This window comes from Miniopterus natalensis, chromosome 15 (assembly GCF_054644295.1).
Source record: "Miniopterus natalensis isolate mMinNat1 chromosome 15, mMinNat1.hap1, whole genome shotgun sequence".
Lineage (NCBI taxonomy): Eukaryota > Metazoa > Chordata > Mammalia > Chiroptera > Miniopteridae > Miniopterus > Miniopterus natalensis.
The window spans coordinates 40,836,265-40,856,246 of NC_142095.1; the positions used below are offsets into that span (position 1 = coordinate 40,836,265).

At 43.2% G+C, this 19,982-nt stretch overlaps 1 protein-coding gene across 5 annotated transcripts in view; it reads left to right on the forward strand.

Moving 5' to 3' along the window:
* PXK (PX domain containing serine/threonine kinase like) overlaps positions 1-19,982 on the forward strand; it is a 69,309-nt gene that overhangs the window by 35,258 nt on the left and 14,069 nt on the right. For all 5 annotated transcript variants that reach the window (XM_087825057.1, XM_087825055.1, XM_087825058.1 and 2 more), the window contains exons 4-13: positions 3,114-3,300; positions 8,438-8,515; positions 9,001-9,074; positions 9,638-9,712; positions 12,429-12,533; positions 13,098-13,199; positions 14,342-14,503; positions 14,922-15,039; positions 16,279-16,357; positions 18,706-18,754. In XM_087825057.1, coding sequence (XP_087681183.1) covers positions 3,114-3,300; positions 8,438-8,515; positions 9,001-9,074; positions 9,638-9,712; positions 12,429-12,533; positions 13,098-13,199; positions 14,342-14,503; positions 14,922-15,039; positions 16,279-16,357; positions 18,706-18,754 — 1,029 coding nt within the window. The remainder of the gene's footprint in view (positions 1-3,113; positions 3,301-8,437; positions 8,516-9,000; positions 9,075-9,637; positions 9,713-12,428; positions 12,534-13,097; positions 13,200-14,341; positions 14,504-14,921; positions 15,040-16,278; positions 16,358-18,705; positions 18,755-19,982) is intronic.

Below are 19,982 nucleotides of genomic sequence, written 5' to 3' on the forward strand. Positions count from 1 at the left end.
AATTCATGCAACATTTTCCTCGTAGTGGGAAAGGGGTAAGCTTGTATTTTATCTCTAACAGCATCAGGTAATATTTCCATCTTGCCAGATCAGATAACAACCAAGAACTTGACAGATAGCCCAGGCGCTTGTGTTTTGTTGGGGTTTATTGCCCATCCTTGTGCTTCTAGGTGCATTCCCACAGAACACACTGTTTTAGACTTGGAGAGAAAGACACATTAGCATGATGTCCCTTCCCGCTTGACCTCTTCTGGGACTCATTCAGAAATAACCAACTTTAGAACAACCCACTTTAAAAAAAAATTTATCTTCATTGTTGGAAGTTTTACACATGTCTCCTTTTCCCTGCCATTGATCCCCTCCACCCTACTCCCACACCCAGAACAACCCACTTTTTTCTACTTTCTTAAAAATATATTACCATAATTTATACCTTCTGTTACCAAAAGCATATACTTTTTTTCCAACTTAATTAGAATTCTTAGTTCTTAGAAACCTTAATTTTTAGTGACAGCTAAAAGTAATTAGCATTCTTTAGATTGGCAAAAATAATGAATACATTTTATAACTTCTAGAAGCAGGTTTTTTCATTGGCAAATACACTCACACTTTCAAGAGACGTACTTCAAATAAAGGACAAGATATATATACATTCATTAACAGATCCAAATTTATTTGTTCTTAACAACTCTGAGATTTTAAAGTCAATTATTACCTAAGGCATTTTCTTGACAAATTTTATAACAGAGATAAATAACATGAACCTATTTTTGTAAACCCAGGCAAAACAAACATGTATTTTATGTTAATAACTTTAAAAGACATTAACTAAACTTAAACCACCCCTTTGGATTCTTGGTGATTATTGCATTTCTTTAGTGTATTCAAAAGTGAGCTGTTTAATTACCTAGTATCCTTGACATCTTCTAAGGAGTGGGGAGATATCAGGCTTGGACCGCTTCAGCCGCTTGAGTTTGAAAAGCGGCATTTCCCCCTTCACACTGAGGTGGGGCAGTCGCCTGTGCTGTGCCCACAGCCCTCGCAGGGCCCCAGCGGCAGCACCAACTTCCCCCCTGAGCTGCCAGGAGGAGGGTTTAGGGTTCTTAAAAGACTAATTTTAAAAATTACTTTTCTTTGTCTTGCCAGCAGCAGCTTCCATGCCTCTGATTTCAGGACCAAAAGTAGTTCTGCTGGTGTTTCCCAGGCATCCCCATGCTCCCACGCTGGTCCGCAGCTGTCGGTCAGGGCCGCGCCGGGGATTCCCCCACCACGTGGCGCTCCCTTTCCAAACTGGGGTTTCCCCCACTGCTGTCTGTCTTCACCCGACCCCACTGAGGGAATTTTTGTGGAATCCTGCTGGCTATGCCGATTGTTATGCAAAGAGCCTGAGATCCAAGAAAACCTCAGCGTGTAGCTTGCGGATTCCAAAGAAATAACCCATAGGACTGGCTGTGAGAGACGTGGGTTTACTAGGACTTACATGCGCACTGGTGGCAGCTAGCTGGTGAGGTTTCCCGCAACACTGGCTTTCTCAGCACCCGCTTATACAGAGTGCAGAAAACAAAGCTCACGGCATGCTGGGGATGGGGTGGGGTGGGAGGACTTGCTCGCTTGCAAGCTGTGTGAGATCAGAATGCTAGCTGTTTCTCTGCAGTTGTTTACAACCCGGGTTCACATCTAGAAGCCTTTCTTGATTGAGAAGCTGGCCAGGCTCCCAAGATGCGTCCCAGAGCACTCTAACCGATGGCTTTCACTCTGTTCCCATGGGGTGAGAGCTTGGGAAGGGGCCCATGTTCTCATATACCGTACAACAATGAAGTTTTTTTTAATTGTTGACAGTGTTATAGATGTCCCCCATTTCCCCCCTTTCCCCCCTTCATCCAGCCCCACCCCACCCTAGACCTTCACCACACTACTGTTTGTGTTCATGGGCTATGCATATATGTGCATGTAAGTTCTTTGGTTAATTTCTTCCCATCCCCCCAACCCCCTCCCCTTTGAGATCTGTCAGTTTGTTCCATGCATCAATAAAGTAGTTCTTAAAAATTCAAAAAAGAAAAAATATTTTCAACTTAAATTGCACATCAAGACTCACTGTCTCAAGTATGAGGGTAGAATAAAGACAAATTTAGTTACGCAAGTTTTCAAAAATGTACCCCCCCTTTAGGAAGTTTACAGAGAATATTTTCACCAAAAATAAGGGGAATATCTAAGAAAAGGGATGGGTACAGAAATGGGGATCAGCAGGAGAAAGGCAAAAGCATCTCCAGCATGGTGGTGAAGGGAGGTCCCAGTCTGCCGGCTTTGCAGCAGGTGTCGGACCATTGGTCCTGCCCAAGGCAGGCTGCTGGGTTCTGGAAGGCACTTCTCAAGAAGATGAAATGAATGCATCTCTGTATGTGAACGTGTTGAGAAAAGGCCAGGAAGTTCAGAGTTGAATAGAAAACTAAAAACATAGGCTGCTAGTTGATAGAAAGGGAGCATGTTAAGCAGAGTAGGCATCGCTTTTTGGCTCTGTTGTGAATATCGTTTACCTAGCGTAAACATGAGTACTGAATGAAATAAAATTATAGCATAATTATATTGGAAGGATTAGGAACAAGGTGGTGTGGGGCGAGGTGAGGATGGTGAAAGATAACTTAATCCTCATTTTCCATGAGAGGAAATTTATAGATAATCCCTAAAATGAAAAACCAAGACTTAACAGTATTAGCATTCCCCAGTGCCAAAAGATTGGCTGCTAGAATTGAATACGGCTGTCTGTGGGGCCTGGGGACCTGGGATGTCACCTGGTGGCAGGGCTGGGGAGTGGGAAATGTCTTGGAACTGTGAATAATAATACAGGAAGAACTGTTTGATTCTTGAAATCACGTTCATCTATAAGTTTGATAAAAATAAAAACACTTTTAAAAAGGTTTTATAGTTGTTATGCTCACTGCAGTATTTTATGAATTCTAAGATACACAGTTTTTTCACATTTCTGTGTTACTGAAATTAGGATGCATCTTAAAATCTGTGGTGTCTTAGGCTTAATGAAATACGATGACTCAGGATTCTGGTATTATCTCTTGTTTGGGAATTACATGAGTGTAACCCTTTTTTCATAATTGAAGATTGCAGGCCTAAGTCTACCTCTTCCTCCCAAGAAATTGATTGGTAACATGGATCGTGAATTCATAGCCGAAAGGCAGAAAGGTCTTCAGAACTATCTCAACGTTATCACCACAAATCATATCTTGTCTAATTGCGAGCTGGTTAAGAAGTTTTTAGATCCAAACAACTATTCCGCAAACTACACTGGTAAGCAAAGGGATCTGTGCTTTGCTGGAGATAAAATATGTGGGAGAAACTCTGTTTCCAAATGGGAAGATGTATATATTTGTTATAGGGCATTATTCACCTACTGATTCTTACCTGATTGTAATTTACCGTAGATGTATAAAAAGAAAATCATTACTTCTAACAGGGTTGTAATGTCTGCACAGAAAAATCTGGCAGAGAAGTTATTGTGTCTGTGTCGGTACGGTCTTGTCTTTGTTAACTTCCCTGATAGAATAGAGTAAATAATCCATGATAATCTATACAGTAATCTCAGCTGATTTGTATTTGGCTCCATTTTTGTATTTTCAATTATGTAGTGTGCCTGGTTTTTCTCAGAATTACTTTAACAAAACAGTGATTCAGAAGGGTCCTCTCTGTGCTCCCAGTTGTTCACCGAGACCCACTCAGTGCAAAGCTTAGGGAGGAGGTAGCTATCTTCCAAACCTTCCCTGGATCAGGTAGGCAGCCAGGGACCGAGGCGGAAAGGGTACCAGTTCCACACAAAGCTGGCATTGCTAACCTAAGCCTGGTGTCAGCAGAATGAGTGGTTAAATACATTCTGGTGTGGCCTTGAGGAAACCGAAGGAAACCATTGTAGGACTGAACTAATGATTAGAACCCAGATGATCTGTTAAAGCTAAGTCATGCTTAGCTTTCTACTCAGAACTCTGGGTATTATTAATAAGGCGATTTCCTTGCTAAGATAATAGATTGTTTACATGCTACTTATTGGGTCCTCAAAACGCTTTTAAAGCAATTAGAGGGAGGCACTTTCATTCCTGTTTCAGAAAGAGGGAAGTAGAAGCCTGCTTGTCAGGTACCAAACTTTTCTGAGTAATAGAATCACCTGGGGAGCTCTACAGAATCCTGATGCCCAGGCTGCACCCCTGTCAATTAAATCAGAATCTCTGCAGGTACTGCTTGTGGGTTTTTTGTTTTGTTGTTGTTTATATTGATGTTAGAGAGAGTGGGGAAGGGAGTGTGTGGGGAGAGAGAGAGAAGGAGCGGGAGAGGGAGAGATTTGTGGTTCCACTTATTTATGCATTCATTGGTTGATTCTTGTGTGTGCCCTGACTGGAGACTGAACTCACAACCTTGGCATATTGGGATGATGCTCTAACCAACTGAGCTACCCGGCCAGGGCTGCTTATGGTTTCTAAAGCTCCCCAAGTGATTCCAGTATGCAGCTGAGTTTGAAAATCACAGCCCTTGGGACTTACCACTCACAGTGTGGCCTTTTGACTAGCAGCACTAGCATTATTGGGAGCTTGTCAAAAATGCAGAATTCGGGCCCCCTCCCAGACCTACTGATCAGGATCTGATTTTAACAGGGGCCCAGGTGATTTGCATGCCGGTTGAAGTTTGAGAAGCCTCACTCTAGAATGTACGTGCCATCTTCTAACAGAAGTAGGGATAAGAAAATGCCTTTCCACAACATAACAAAATGAAGGAAAGCTTATTTCAGATTCACATTTACTACAGGTCACAAGTTGGACATTGAGTTGTCACAAGGCTTCCATTCATTCCCCACTTGCTTTTGGTTCATACAGGAGGAAAGGCGTCACAGGCCGGGGCCCCAGCACAGCTCGCACTCCTTCACAGTAGCGTCTCTCATGGCTTTCATTTCTCTGTGCTGCACCTCAGTTGTTCCCCAAACTGCCAGAGGGTGGGCCATCTGGGTTGAGTGTTATCAAATCAGCCCCAGCTCAGCCCTGCTCACCTCATTTCCTGCCAGTGTGCTCCTGCGGGCGAGTATCAGGTGCAGTGCACAGGCGATGCTGTTCATTCCGCAGATCTTTATTCCACTATGCCGGTGCCCCATGCTGGGGTCAGGGCCGGGTGTTGGAGGTTCAGGCTCGAGGATACACGCTCCCTGCTCTCGGGGAGCTTCTATCAGAAGTACATTGAATCACCTGGGGCCAGAGCTAGAAGGGATCTTGGAGCAGGCACATCAAGACTTACCTTCTCATTTTGTAGATGACAGTGCCCCGAGAGGGAAGGCCTTACCTCGGTGGCACATTTGCATGACTGTGTAAGTGTACAGTGTCTGAGTGTTATCCAGTGAAAATGCTGCTCAGATCCTGGAAGGTGGTCTGGTCCCTATATTTCCTTCTACTGTGCCTCTCTCACATGCTGCCATTGTCCTTGAGCCCCCTGTCCCCAGCATGGGCAGTCAGGAGTCCAAAGCAGGGGCACAAGGAGGCCACTAGAGATTCCCACAGAACCCAAATGCTCAAGGAGCTGCCACTGTTTAGAGGACATACCCTGTAATGGAACAGTAGGCGATGGTTGCTGTTTTTAGAGATGCTGATTTATTTCTCCCTTTAAGAGAAATGTCTGAGCTTGTCTTGCCTCTAGGCTGACTCACCAGCAGTCTCAGGAAAGGGAAGCCCAGGAGCCCAGGCCTCCTCCTCCCTGCCAGCTTGACTGAGCCATTCTCCGGAAAGCCAGGCGGACTTGTCCAGGCTTTCCAAAACTCAGTGTGGCTCATCCTCTGTGGGGAGACTGTGAGGTGTTCATTTGAGTTAGGAAGTCTAATTGAGGACCAGCTATAGTACAGGGAAAACACGTGTCTCCCAGTCATGAGGGGTTTGTGTGGACACACATACACACACACACACACGCAAGCACGCACACACGCCCACCTTACTCATTTTATTAACAAGATACTTCTATCATGTAAAAGCCTCACTGCACTGTAGCCATCTTCCCACCTCAAACCTCAAACCCTTTCAGAGTAAGGGGGGTTTTAATGTCCACACAGAAGTCAGTTGGACCAGAAATCAGGAGGCCAGGATCCTAGTCCCAGCCTGGTCATCTGTAGCATGTCCCCTCTGTGGCTTCAGGGTCCATTTCTATAAAACAAGAGCTGGGGGAGAGGTTAGTGGACTGGGGAGTGTTGAAGCTCCCTTCTGGTCATACAGGTTGATAATGGTGGGCTCCAGGATCAAAGGAGGGAAGGAGAGATTGGGTGATGGGGGATTGTATTCAGAACAAGGGCTGGGTGCTTTGGAGAAGTTGGAAGCCTACTTCCTGTCCCACTGCTAAAGTGCAGGCCTCTGCAACACCGCTTCCTGTGGTGGATTGGGGGCTGGGGGTGTCAGTGTTTGTTCCCTGTAGTCATCCCATGGGGCTGGGCTTTAGGAGCTAAAGGCTGCCCACAGTGGGGGTGGCTGGTACCTTCTGAGCTGAGAAGTCTGAGCTCTGTGGGAAGCACAGGATGGACTTGCAGGCTTCACTCTGCGTTTCCTCTCTGGGGGTTGCTTATCTGCATTTCCTGAGCCTGCCTGTCCCCCCATGTATCTGTCAGTGCTAAAGAAATAGAGAGCAGATGCCTCCCTTTTCATGGCTTTCATGTTCTAAGGGGAGAGAGCACCCACACCCATCAAACATGTATTGAACCCTTAGTTCTCGCTGTATAAAATATTTATTGAACACCTACTGTGTGCCAGATGCTTGGAATAGGAATACAGTGACAAGGAAGGAATAGTCTCTCCCCCACCCCCACCCTCACCTCCCAGGCATTCTCCAGGGAGACTGCATACAGCAGGGTAAGCATGGGGCAGCACCTTGGGGTTGGGGGCTGGTGAGGGGAAGTAGGGTTATAGATGGCTTAGATCTGAAGATGGAAGAAGGCTTCTGGGAAGAGCTGGTACCTACACAGAGATCTGAGGGGAGTAGTAGCCCACCAGGCCCAGAGGCAGGAGCAGTGCTCCAGGGGAGAGAGGTATTTCCATATAGCTTTACCCAGACTAAGGTGTATCCTTCCAGCCAGAGTTTCTGGTCTAGTGGAAGAGAGTAGCCCTAATACAGGACAGTCTATGAGTGAATCCCAAAGGAGAGGGACAAGTATAGCACTGGGAGTGTACCAGGAGGGAGCGGGGGCACCTGGCTAAGGTAAGGGAGCAGCAAATTTGGGTGTAGCGTTAAAGGATAGATGGGCTAGAATGGAAAATGCTGAGGGGCGGGGACAGGCCAGTCTTCAGATCTGCAGGAGGCAAATCTCAGCTTGAAGAGGGGGAGGCACTGCTGTGGGAGACAAAGCCAGAGTGAGAGTGGGCACTAGGTCTTGACTTGGTAAGGAAATGGGGCTCCAAGAAAGGTTTCTAAGCAGAGGAATAGATTTTTAGGATTGAAGTGTGTTCCCTGAGTCTAGGGGGCATGGTGTAATACTGGGAGCATAGTGGTCATGTAATTTACTTGACAATAAATCATAGTTTAGTGGAAAGAAAATGTCCTTTCTACAATTCCCTGACCCTTAAGGTATAAAAGCTATTTCCCAGTCCTCAACGTATCAGTAACAAATCTGGCACATTCCCTTTGTTCATAGCTATTACCCCATTTCTAAAACAATGTACAGTACATAGTAGCGTTCAGTAAGTATTGTTGACTATTGATTTTGCAGGGAATTATGAGTCACTGTTAGTTTTGAATAAACTGCCTTTCACAGTCTCTTAGAATGACATTGTACCGCATTTAGAAAATTATTTCTCATGATCTCTCTCAGTTGATATGAATGATTTTCACTTAAAAGAATTTCCTTTTAAGTTTGTTTACATTCCATGAGGAATGAATATGGGATAAATATCACTTGGAGCAACATTGAATACTCAGAAGACCTTAGAACACATTTTGAGTTTTGTACTTGGGTTGGGGCCTGGTGCATATATTGAATTCTTGGCTTATACCAGCTAGTTTGCATACTCTTTTTTTCTTTAATAAACTTTTTAGTTTGAAATAATTTTAGGTTTACAGAAGAATGGCAGTGATAGTACAGAGAATTTCCATATACCCCTCAACCAATTTTCCCTGATGTTAACATCTTACAGAACCATGGCACATTTACCAAAACTAAGAAATTAACTTTGGTACATTATTACTGACTACAGATTTTATTGAGATTTCACTAGTTTTTCCACTAATGTATGTTTTCTGTTCCAGGATCCAATCTAGACTCGCACATTGCATTTAGTATGTGTATATGTGTGTGTGTGTTTGTAATTAAGCTTTTAAAGAAGGTCATAGATATAAGAATTTCATTTGCAAGACTAATATCTTAAGCATATGATACTTTCCCGATATGTTTGACTGATGAGTTTCTAAAATGTCTTTGCAGAGATTGCCTTACAACAGGTTTCCATGTTCTTCCGATCAGAACCGAAGTGGGAGGTGGTAGAACCGTTGAAAGACATAGGTGAGAAACTGGCATGCCCATTCTGTTAGACTCCAGAACTGGATTCTTTGTCATGCTTGCCTGTATGTAGCCCAAGGGAGCTCTTAAATGCAGGTGATTTCTTTTTCTTTTTGCCTCCCTATTGCTTGAGGATGCAGTCCTTAACTTTTACTACTTAGTGAATCTTGGTTAAAGCCCCACCCGAAGATTTTGATGGTAGTAATGTATACTTTCAGCATGGTTTCATCATTCATGCCTCAGCTTACTTTTTCACTAAATCTAAACTGGAGTGCCCTGTTCCTGTTTCTGTGAATAGAGTAAGTTCTTTGTTTGCTATTTTTTTAGTGCCGTCTTTACCATGTCAACATTACCAAATGGTTATTTTACTTGTGCCTATGTAGCTATGGATAATATTGCCAAGCTTAGTTTTTATTAATTAAAGTCAACGAAACGTATCAGTTGGCATAAAAACAATGTAGCTATAAACACTTCTGCTTCTATGGCAGGTTGGAGGGTAAGGAAGAAGTATTTCTTGATGAAGATTAAAAATCAGCCAAAGGAGCGGCTAGTGCTCAGCTGGGTAAGCTGGTTTCGTTTCAGTCTCATTCCAGGGGCCTTAGGTGGGCTCATGAAAGCAGATATTGACGAGAGAGTGATGGAATTATATTGTGCCCTGAGCGGAGTTCTAAAGGCCTCCTCAGTCCCACATCACATTTTAAGTCACTTTGCTTATACATTTGGTTATTTCCATGTGATTATATTTGATCAACTAACAAACATTTGGAAAGAAAGAGGAACAATTCAGAATAGTTCTCTGGAACCCCTCTAAGGTTGGCAGTTTTGCAGTTTGTTTTAAAGAAAGTACTGGGCGTTACTTTGTCATCTCTCACTTTGGGAGTTCTAGTGATACATTTGGTTAAAGGATTCGATACGATTACAAGTCCTTCTTTTTATATGTTTATATTCTGTCTCTCCAGAAAGGTCCTGAGGCAGCAAGACTTAGGTGGTTTTCATCTTTGGTTAACATTCATATATATGGGCAAACAAGAAAAGAGAAAGACATAAGGAATTTTTCTTTTCTTTTGCTTTCTTTTTCTTTGATGACTAAAGGCAGCACCTTCATATTTCCTTCCATGTTTTTAGGCTGACCTTGGCCCCGACAAGTATCTATCAGATAAAGATTTTCAGTGTCTAATCAAACTTCTGCCATCCTGTTTGGTGAGTACAAGTCCTTCTCTTCTTGGTGCTGATGACAGATTCACAGTGTTTTGTGTGGACAGAAAGAGCTGGACAGACTCAAAAGAATAGGGAGATATACTGGATTTCAGTTCAGACTGCAGTCGTTCCATAGAACAACAATGTTGTTCTATGCTAGTTCCATAGATTGGAGGCCATTTAAATGGCATTTATAATACATAGCCCATGAAATGTGATAATTTAAGTGTAGACTTTGTATTTTAAGCAAATATCAGAATAGGAATGAGCCACTTTATTGTTGGTGAAGATGTTTATACCAATGGAATTAATATAATTCTAGCCTGAGAAAACAGAACTAATATGGGTTTAGGTAAGCTGGATGAGGGAAAGGCAAAAACCCTTTTGCTGTCTGAGTTACTGTTTTCACAGGCTAGCCAAGTGGCGTTTGGACGTACCTGGCATTATTTGTGCTGATACAGAATTCTAATCCAAGGCCTTTGGTGGAAAGAGCCACATCAATATATTTCAGATGCAGGATGTCTTCAGGAAAAGACTGATCTGTCCAGGAAATTGAGTTGGTGTTGATGTTCTTTATCTGTGGTCTGCATGAGGATGTGGGACCCTAGAGGGAGTTAGTCATGGACTGAACAGTTTTGCTGACCTGTCCAGTGGGTTGGCAAGTTTGTTTTTGAAGATAATTGTGTCTTGTCAAGCTAGCAAAACCAAGCTTTTAATGAGGTGTGATATGGAGCCAAGAAAAATGCCGTGGTCTTTGAGTTTGATTAATTATGTGACACAGGCTGTCAGCACTCAATTCTACATTTCTTTTAATGGCTATGCTTTTTAAAAAGAAGGTAGTGCAGATAAGGGATACATATTAATTCGAGAAAAGTCAGAAAGTACAGATAAACAAAAAAGAAAGAAAGCTTACTCCTAATTTCAACTAACCAAAAAATGTTACTTTTCTAGAATTTTATATGATTTAAATATATATATATATATTATTTTAAAACCCTGATTTTTTTCTTAAAAATATTCTGTGAACATCTTTTATTGTCAAAAATATAGCATATTATTATTACTGGCTGCACAGAATTATCATTGGCTATACCTTAGTTTACTCAACAAATCTAGATATTTGGATCACCTCCAGTTTTTTTCTCTTTGAAAAATAAGTCATAGTGGACCATTTTAGCTAAATGTTTGCATCTATCCTTAATTATTTTCTTAAGATAAAGAACTAGCATAGCCAGCGCGGCTCAGCGGTTGAGCACTGACCTATGTATGATCCAGAGGTTTGATTCCCGGTCAGGGCACATGCCCGGGCTGTGGGCTCGATCCCCAGCAAGGGGCGTGCAGGAGGCAGCTGATCAGTGACTCTCATCATTGATGTTTCTCTCTCTCCCTCTCCCTTCTTCTCTCTGAAATCAATAAAGACATGTTTTTTTAAAGAAATCTATATAAAAAAAGATAAATAACTAGAATTAATTAGTAAGTAATTATAGGGAGATATTTTGAGACTATATAAATATCCCGTTCTTTATCAAAGCCACCAGTTTTAGCATCCATTGAGATCTTGTAACACCATCATTCCTCTTACATTTATTAGTTGGCATCCTACTGTAAGGAAGAGCTTCCTATTCTCCCTTTATTTGTATCTGTAGGGACTCAAGGTTTTTTATTTTATTCCATGGGTTTCTTTTTGGGGTGATGAAATGCTCTAAAATTAGATTGTATGATAGTTGCACAATTCTGAATATATGGAAAACTATTGAATGTACACTTTAAGTAGGCGAATTGTATTTCTATGTGAATTATATCTCTGTAAAGCTATTAAAATGTCACCAGCAACCATTTTGATGTGATGGTCAAGAGAAACTTTATAATCAGTTACTATATTTTCCTGGACACACTCTTTCACCCTTCAACCCACTCAAACCCTGCCCCCCAAATCTTTGCATAGCTCAGCTCCCTTGCATTTAAATTTTCATGGTACTTTTTTGAGCTAATGGACATTGTAATACCTGTCTGGAGCCAGTTGGTTCATGTAACCAAAATTTCAGCTCCTACGAATAATTTCCTTTCAGTCATTAATAATTCGTCTTACTCCCCACCCCACTTGGTGACGTCAGTCCCCATCTCAGGCGGACACTGTGAATCATCACATTGCATATTCCAGGGAAGGTCGGGAAGATCCGTGCTAGCTGCTTTGGAAAACTGCCAAGATCCCCAAATGCTGCTTTTGCTTGTTTTCTGGCTGTCGTGCTGCCCGGGCTGGCAGTGTGCAGCAGTGTGGGACGTTAGGCAAAGCTGTGAATGAGGACTCATTTACCCTGGTCCCCACGAGGCTGTTCTGGGATTTGGCTGTGTTCTTTACCAGTTTCCAGAGGCAAAATCTCTAAGTCACTATTCCAAAAACTCCGACTTTCCCTGCCTCCCGTCACACTTTTGCCTGAACCATGAGAGTGTGAATACCAAAGCAGATGCCACATAAAGCTTATCACGCCAGTCACCCACTTCCTTTCGTCAGTATTGTTCATGCCCCTGCTCTCATCTAAAGAATGATGTACAGGTTGCTCATCCAATAACTTGGAAATGCCATTGTTCAGGGAACCTCCTCACATTTGTGTGCATCTGAACTACCGAGATGCTCCTTGACTCTGCATAACCAGATCCTGGTATAAAAGGACCTAGATGCTGGTGCAAATAAATGTGAATTTCTTTTTTGTTTTGGCAGCACCCTTATATCTATCGGGTTACCTTTGCCACGGCTAACGAATCATCAGCATTGCTTATTAGGATGTTTAATGAAAAAGGAACTTTGAAGGACCTGATCTACAAGGTACTTGTGGTACAAGTTCACGGTCGTAAGGAAGTTCTCAAGTCCCTTTAGAACCTGTTATGGATACTCGATCCCTAAAGTCCCAGAAGCTAGGACCTGAGGATGTTATTTTTAATTTTACTTGGAATTTATTTTGATTTTAGTAATAAAAACTCAGTTTGATTAGAAAGCATTCCTTTCCCCACATGAGGGAAGGTTGAACATTTAATGGTTATGTCCATGGCATTAGGTCAGTTTTAAAGTTGTGTCTTTCATTTAACAAAGCAATACCAAACTATCTAAAAGTTGGAAAACAGTTTTTTTAAATAATAGCAAAAAATTTTAACAGGTTTTAAGACTTTGGGGTCAGCTAAGGCCAAGACGAGGTACATCTTCATTGGCCCAGAGAAGGGATAAAACCCAGGTCAGCCTCTTGCAATCAGCTCCACAGACTGTTATATTTTAAAACCCACCTCCTGCAGTCTGATGCCCTTGGTCTCTGTAGAGTCCTGCCTGTTGGGGAGCCTGTGTGCAGATGTTGACCCCTCTCCTGCTCTCTTATGTGCTCTTTGTTTTTCTCCAAAGTCAAAACCAAAAGACCCGTTTCTAAAAAAGTACTGCAACCCTAAGAAGATCCAAGGCCTCGAACTCCAGCAAATAAAAACATATGGGCGGCAAATATTAGAGGTAAGAGATATTTAATTTTTAAGTTGCATTGGAATTTCACTCAGCATTCCAGTATTCTTTTGGGAAAGTTCTTAAGCAATATCCAAAATAGTTTAAGTTGTCTGATTGTTTATAAACTGATGGCATTGCCATATGTTATCCCAAAAGCAAATATTTGAGACTAAGACTAATTTAGAGCTACAAAATTCCAAAAAGCTTAGCTACTGGAATTTTATATCTGATTTTTAAGAACCTAACTGTATGGGCACCAGCTTTTGTGTTATTTTGATTGCTCTTTATCTTTGTGCCAAGATTCTTGATTTTGTTATATCATGTGCGTAACCATATGGCTCCCTTGCAGAAGTGTAATTAGCATGAAAAGCCTTTCCCACATCACTCTCTAGAGCAGTATTCTCCAAGCCCTTTGGATTGTGCAACCCTGTCAGTGAACACAATTTAAGCATAAGTCCCCTCGTGTTGGATATATTTAACTATTATATACATGTACTACTACTAACATGTTTCATACATTACAAGTTAAAAATGAGATTAAAAACAAAACAACTGGAAAGAGAAATTACAATATTTTTTCCAGTCCTCAGTGGATTGTCCTGGGCACCTTGATTACTGGGTGAGCCACTGTCTATTAATTGGCAGCTGAAAAGTTTGCTTCTTTTCATGAGTCTGTCATATGCTTTATTAATTAACAGCCAAGTATATTCTAAGGTGAGATTGGACTAGAGATGTTTTCCTTTCAAACCCTTTTCCTGAACAACTGGCTGCAGCACTGACTTGCTAGCTTTACATAGAGGAGAACTCTATGAGGAGGGCCAAGACTTCACCCCGAAGAGGGCTTGGCTGGTGGGATGAGAAAGTGTTTAAGTAGAGGCTTTTGGCATAAAGCTGTTAAACCCAGACAGACACAGGCTGCCTCTCTGTTCTTTGGAAACAGGGTGTCTGGTGTTGCATCTCACAGCTGGAGACTGCTCAGCAGCACTTCCCTTTTCCAGAGAAATGGATGGAGGCAGCAGTTTTCTTTAGGAATCTCCCCAGTGACCCGTTTGATTTTGTTTCAAAATATATTGACTTAAAAAGCAAAGTTTAACCTGTCTTATATCTGAATGAGTTGGGGAGAAATGTAACCTATACTTATTTTTTAATAGGTACTAAAGTTTCTACATGACAAGGGATTCCCTTACGGGCATCTTCATGCCTCCAATGTGATGCTAGATGGGGACACTTGCCGGCTGCTAGACCTTGAGAATTCCTTATTGGGCCTTCCTTCCTTCTACCGATCTTATTTCTCACAATTCAGGAAAATCAATGTAAGTTGCTGAAAGTAATGAAACAGCAGATGCATTTTGAGGTATTTGACCCCATGATCTGCCCATGTGAGAAATACGCACAAAGCAGTGAAAGGTGTGGTTGAGGTAGGCCATGCCTGTTGGCCTGTTCCTCCCACAAAGCACTGTTGTATCTCCAAGAGGCTAAGCTGAAACAGTAGGCGGGACAAGGAGGGGCAGAGGATCACTGATTGGAAGACCATGAAGGGTAGGACCAAGAACTTTGGTCAGAGCAATGCCGTGTGAGCTTTTACAAAAGGCTTTGGAATTGCATTTTTACTACCAATTACAAGTGGGGTCACCCTGGGCCTTGTTTCTCAGTGGAAACTGAGGGCAGGGGCACTGGGATTCACAGCGCCAAACAAAGAGGAACATGCCACTGTGCTCTTTTCTTCCACAGACATTGGAAAGTGTGGATGTCCACTGTTTTGGCCACTTACTATATGAAATGACCTACGGACGACCTCCCGACTCGGTGCCTGTAGACTCCTTCCCCCCTGCCCCGTCTATGGCTGTGGGTCAGTATGGGCTTTGGAGGGGTCTTCTGGGCCCTGGAAGTCTGCAGAGCTACTTACCCCCTTTCTAGAGTCCAGGAAAGACCCAGAGGAAGTTGTCATGCTCCACAGCCAGAAATTCTTATCCAATTTAAAAGCAAACCTAATCTGAGTAATTAAATGCTTTTCACTGAAATTTCAGACGGCTTATCCATTTGTCAGGCTCTCTGAATCGGGAATTTTTGTAATGCACATTAGACTCTTAGAAACAGGAGCATGGAAAGAGAAGTATGGCCAAACTGAGTCTGATCTAGAGACAGAAGCCAGGACCAAGCAATTTGAAGCCAGCCTTGAGGCTCGGGCAGGTGTCAGGAGTCAGACCAAGGCTGGAGTGGGATCTGCAAGAATGTGGGAGCCATGGGCGGATACCTGGGAGATAGGAGCCTAGCAGGCCTAGAGCTCCGGAAAGCAGACAGACACTGGCAGTTGGATTCAGGAGCTCTTCCAGCATTGCCTGAGGGGCTGAGGAGAGCTGAGGGAGGGGCAGAGGCACCATTAGGAAGGAGGGACGGAGGAATCTATATGGACTCCTCAGGCACTCTTTCAGCCCCTCCACAGCCCGCTCCACACTCACTGCTAGAGCACAGAGGGGAGGGCAGGGTAGCTCTTGGACCACTGAGCCTTCCGGGTGTGCAAGTCAACCTTCCACCAACTGCTAGTTTTGTGTTAAATGACTTGGTTCAAGAGAACAGGCCCTGAGACTACTTTGTGTTTGAGTTTGAACAGCTGACACTGAACAGTGATCTGTGAGTAGGAAAATCCAGTTGCTTGTGTTTATATCAGCCAAGGTGTTGGATGACGAGGTCTCAACAATTGGCATTTTGTGTGCTGGTTTTGATTAAAAGCAGACAAGCAGCAAAATGTCTTTCGAGCTCAGAATTTTTACTTCTGTTTAGTGTTTACTTTTCTTTTCAGAGAGCAAACACTTTTATGAATGATATCTCGAATCCTTCCTCTAATTATCTTTGAAGTATATTTAGCTCTCTGTCAGCACGTGGTTTCTAAACCGCTAGTTTGAGTCATCGGTAACGTCAGTGTTGCCAGCATCTCCCTCCCCACGTCACCATCTGTCTGCACGAGAAGTTTTGACACTGTCCTGATCAGCCTGCAGACAGTTGTTGCAAAGCGGTGTCAAATTTTTCATTGCCAAGTGATTTGCCAGCGTGTTCTGTGGAACTAAACTGTGTATCTGTTCATTTCAAGTGGCCGTGTTGGAGTCTACGCTGTCTTGTGAAGCCTGTAAAAATGGCATGCCTACCGTCTCCCGGCTCTTGCAGATGCCGTAAGTCAATCGTACGCCTTGCTTGTTATGCTCATAGCTGGTTGAACACCGACCACTAACCTGGTACCACAGTAAGACTCAGCTGCAGTCCTTGCAGAGTCCAGACGACCTCTTTGCTGACAGTCACTTGCAGCATGTCACGACCTTTCCCTGTGACCTCTCTGCTACCTTAGTCTGATCGCTCTCCTTTGACAGTCTCGTTCTCACGTGTGTCTTTCCCTGTCAATGTTGCATTGTGTATGTGTCCATGTGGTGGCCCTCTGCTTGGGCAGTACCAAAGGGGGGCCCTCTCAGGCGGCTGTCCTTCATGGGCCTGTTTCAGGCACCAGTTGGGCCACATCTGTGGTTAGTCCACAAGCCACTGGCCTTGGAAGGTCAGCCCTGCATGAGGGGGGCAGTGTGTTTCTGGTCTCCCACGCACTTGTGTGTTCGCTTTCTCACCGGGTAATGTTTGTTAAACATCTGACATGTACCAGGCACTGTGCTAGGTGCTTACAGCTCAGAAGACGTTCGCTCTTAAACAGGATTGTGAATAGGTAATTTCTGTACATTTTCGGTCCCTTCATGGAGAGGCAGCAGGGTGGTTAAGGACGTGTCACTCCTGTTGCTTCTACCCTGAGCCCTTCCTTGTTTCACTGTCCCTAGCTTTAATAAACATACTCACACACACACACACAAAAGAGAGAATTAAAAGAAGGGTGTGCCTGGGATTCTGAGATAAGACGAACCTGAGATGGGCCCCACCTCACTGCTTCTACCTGGGTGACCTTGGGCAAGTTTCCTAACCTCTGGAAGCCGAGTTTCCTTGTCTGTAAAATGGGGATACTAATAGACGTCACCTCGCAGGGTTGTCAGGAGGGTTTAAAGAGATGATTCCTAGTACAGTGCCTGGCACTTAGTAAGTGCTTATTAAATGTTAGTTCTGATTAATATTGATTCAGCTTTTATATTGTGAGTTTCGTGTGCCATGTGATATACCCAGCGCTTGGTCTGTACCAACTTGTTGTAAAGAGATCAGATGTACTGAGGAAACAATAATATGGGAAACAGGCAGGGGACCAGCTTGAAGTGCATACAACCAGAGTCCAGAGGAGGTAGCGGGAAGTTCAGGTTCCTTGTAGAGGGTCTGCTTTAGCCCAGGCGCGTTCTAGGCCCTGGGGACACCATGAGGAACAGAGCAGTCCAAACCTCTGCCCTGCGAATAGAACATTCTACTGTGTGACTGACACTGGCGAGTCCCTCTGCAAACCAGCTGCCATTAATAACACTGTGGACATGGGAACATTGATCCTGTTAGGGAAACAAAACAGTTTTCACAGACTTAGAACAGAATGCATTTGGAGTTAGGAAAGAGCCCAAATCCACGTTGATTCACTTGGGTTTGTATTTCCGCACCCACAGCCCTTACATTTTCTCTCAGTCTTCCAGTTCTAAGGTGAATCCAAATATTATTTCCTTCCTTAAATCTTTCTATCCTGTGGGCTTCAGCCTTGAGAAGAGACTTGTAGAGGTGTGGACTGTGTCCAGTTCACATGTGTTGTCTGGAAGTAAATGGACCCATGGCCTTGGAGGGGAGAGTTACTTCTCCACCTTGAGGCCGGAGAAAGGCTAACCTGTCATTCTCCTTGGCACGTAGCTCCTGCTTTCCCAAGGGGAGAGCCTCCCTTACAGATACCTGCGCGCTGCCCAAACACCCGCTCAAACCTGCCAACCTGTTTTAGCCAAAACAGTTCAGAACTCCTCAAGCTATTGTTTTTAATAACATAGTTTTGAAGAGAAAGTAGATTTACACTAAAATCTGCCATTTCTTTTTAAGAGAGCACGAGAAACACTGCTTTTCTTAGAAGAAAATTATTTTCTCGTTAGATTCTAATCAGGACAATTCCTTTCCACTTACGTGCACGTTTTTATTTTATTAAAGCTCTAGGATAAATTTAATTCTCCTCTGGGACAAGAAACAAAGAAAACCAGCTATTTTATTTAATATCCACTGCATATATTATTTGCAATATAATGTAAATAATATAATGAATAATAGTTTGCAAAAATGATTCCTTTTAAGTGTAAATTAATTTACTGCATAGCATGAAAGGACTTTTGCCCTTTGGTGAGGAAATAACCTCCAGTACACAGCTGACCCAGTGCCCCCGGTAACTGGAGTGGGATTTTCCCCAAGGTCACACTGGGTGGCCCATTAACTTTTTTGAGTGTGTTGATAAACATGAAATGGTGGAATGCGTCAGGCCTGGGGGGGGCACCTCATGGGCTACAGAGGTCTCTTTCTGCTTCTGTTGTCTTCTGAGAGTGCATCTGTTTTAAGAAAGATTTTTTTCTTCTTCTCTTTACAGATTGTTCAGTGATGTTTTACTAACCACTTCTGAAAAGCCACAGTTTAAGGTAAAGCAAATCATACCATCTTTTGGTCTGTGACATAAATAAGTTAACTTTGAAAGTTAATGCTTTTTAACTAAAAAAGAGATGACCCAGTACTTACAATAGGGAAAATTGGAAAACAATCTAAATATCCTACAATTAGGGAATAATTTAATAATTCATAGTGCATCTAGTAGATAAAATATTTTTATATAATAAAAGTAAAATTTATTAAGATATTGCAGTAGCCAGGAAAACGATTATTATGTGGCCTGAAGGGGGAAGAAAGGATATAAATACAGTGTATAAAGAATACCTGTGTCAGCCTGGAAGGAAGCATCCTGGGAAGCAGCAGTGTTGTGTGGTGTGGAGAGAGCAGGGGCTTCGGAGCACAAAACACCATGCCTTACTTTGCTTTTTTAATACCAGCCGTTTATCTAAGGAGGGTTTCTCAGCCACAGCATTTGACATTTGGGTCAGATAGTTGTGGGGGGCTGCCCTGTGCATTGTAGGATGTTAAGCGGCATCCCTGGCCTGCCCTCACTGGATGTGAGTAGTACTTCCCCTGCACCCCACACACTGTGACAATCAAAAATGCCTCCAACCCTGGCTGGGTGGCTCAGTCGGTTGGAGTGTCATCCCGTACACCAAAAGGTTGTGGGTTTGATTCCCAGTCAGGGCACATACCTAGGTTGCAGGGTTCAATCCCCAGTCAGGGTGCATACAGGAGGCAATCCATCGATGTTTCTCTCTCTCCCTGCCTCTCTCTGAAAAAGCAATGAAAAAAAATATCCTCAGGTGAGAATTAAAAAAAAAAAAAAAATCACCCCCATTTGAGAGCCACTGATCTATGGCAAATGCCTGATCTTTGGGTCTGCTTTACACAGTGTGTGGGGTTGATGAGCAATGCCTGTCTCCTGTCATTGGATACCTGAGATGATCCACGTAAAAGTGTAAAATGATATGAAAATATCTATGAACTTTGGTAACAAAGTCACAAGTACTTTTATTATTTATTTATTTTTAAATATGTCTTTATTGATTTCAGAGAGAGGACGGGAGAGGGAGAGAGAGATAGAAACATCAATGATGAGAGTCATTGATCGGCTGCCTCCTGCACGCCCCTGACTGAGGACCGAGCCCTCAACCTGGGCATGTGCCCTCACCGGGAATCGAACTGCAATCTCCTGGATCCTAGGTCGATGCTCAACTGCTGAGCCATCCCCGGCTGGGCTGCCCTCCTTTTTTTTAA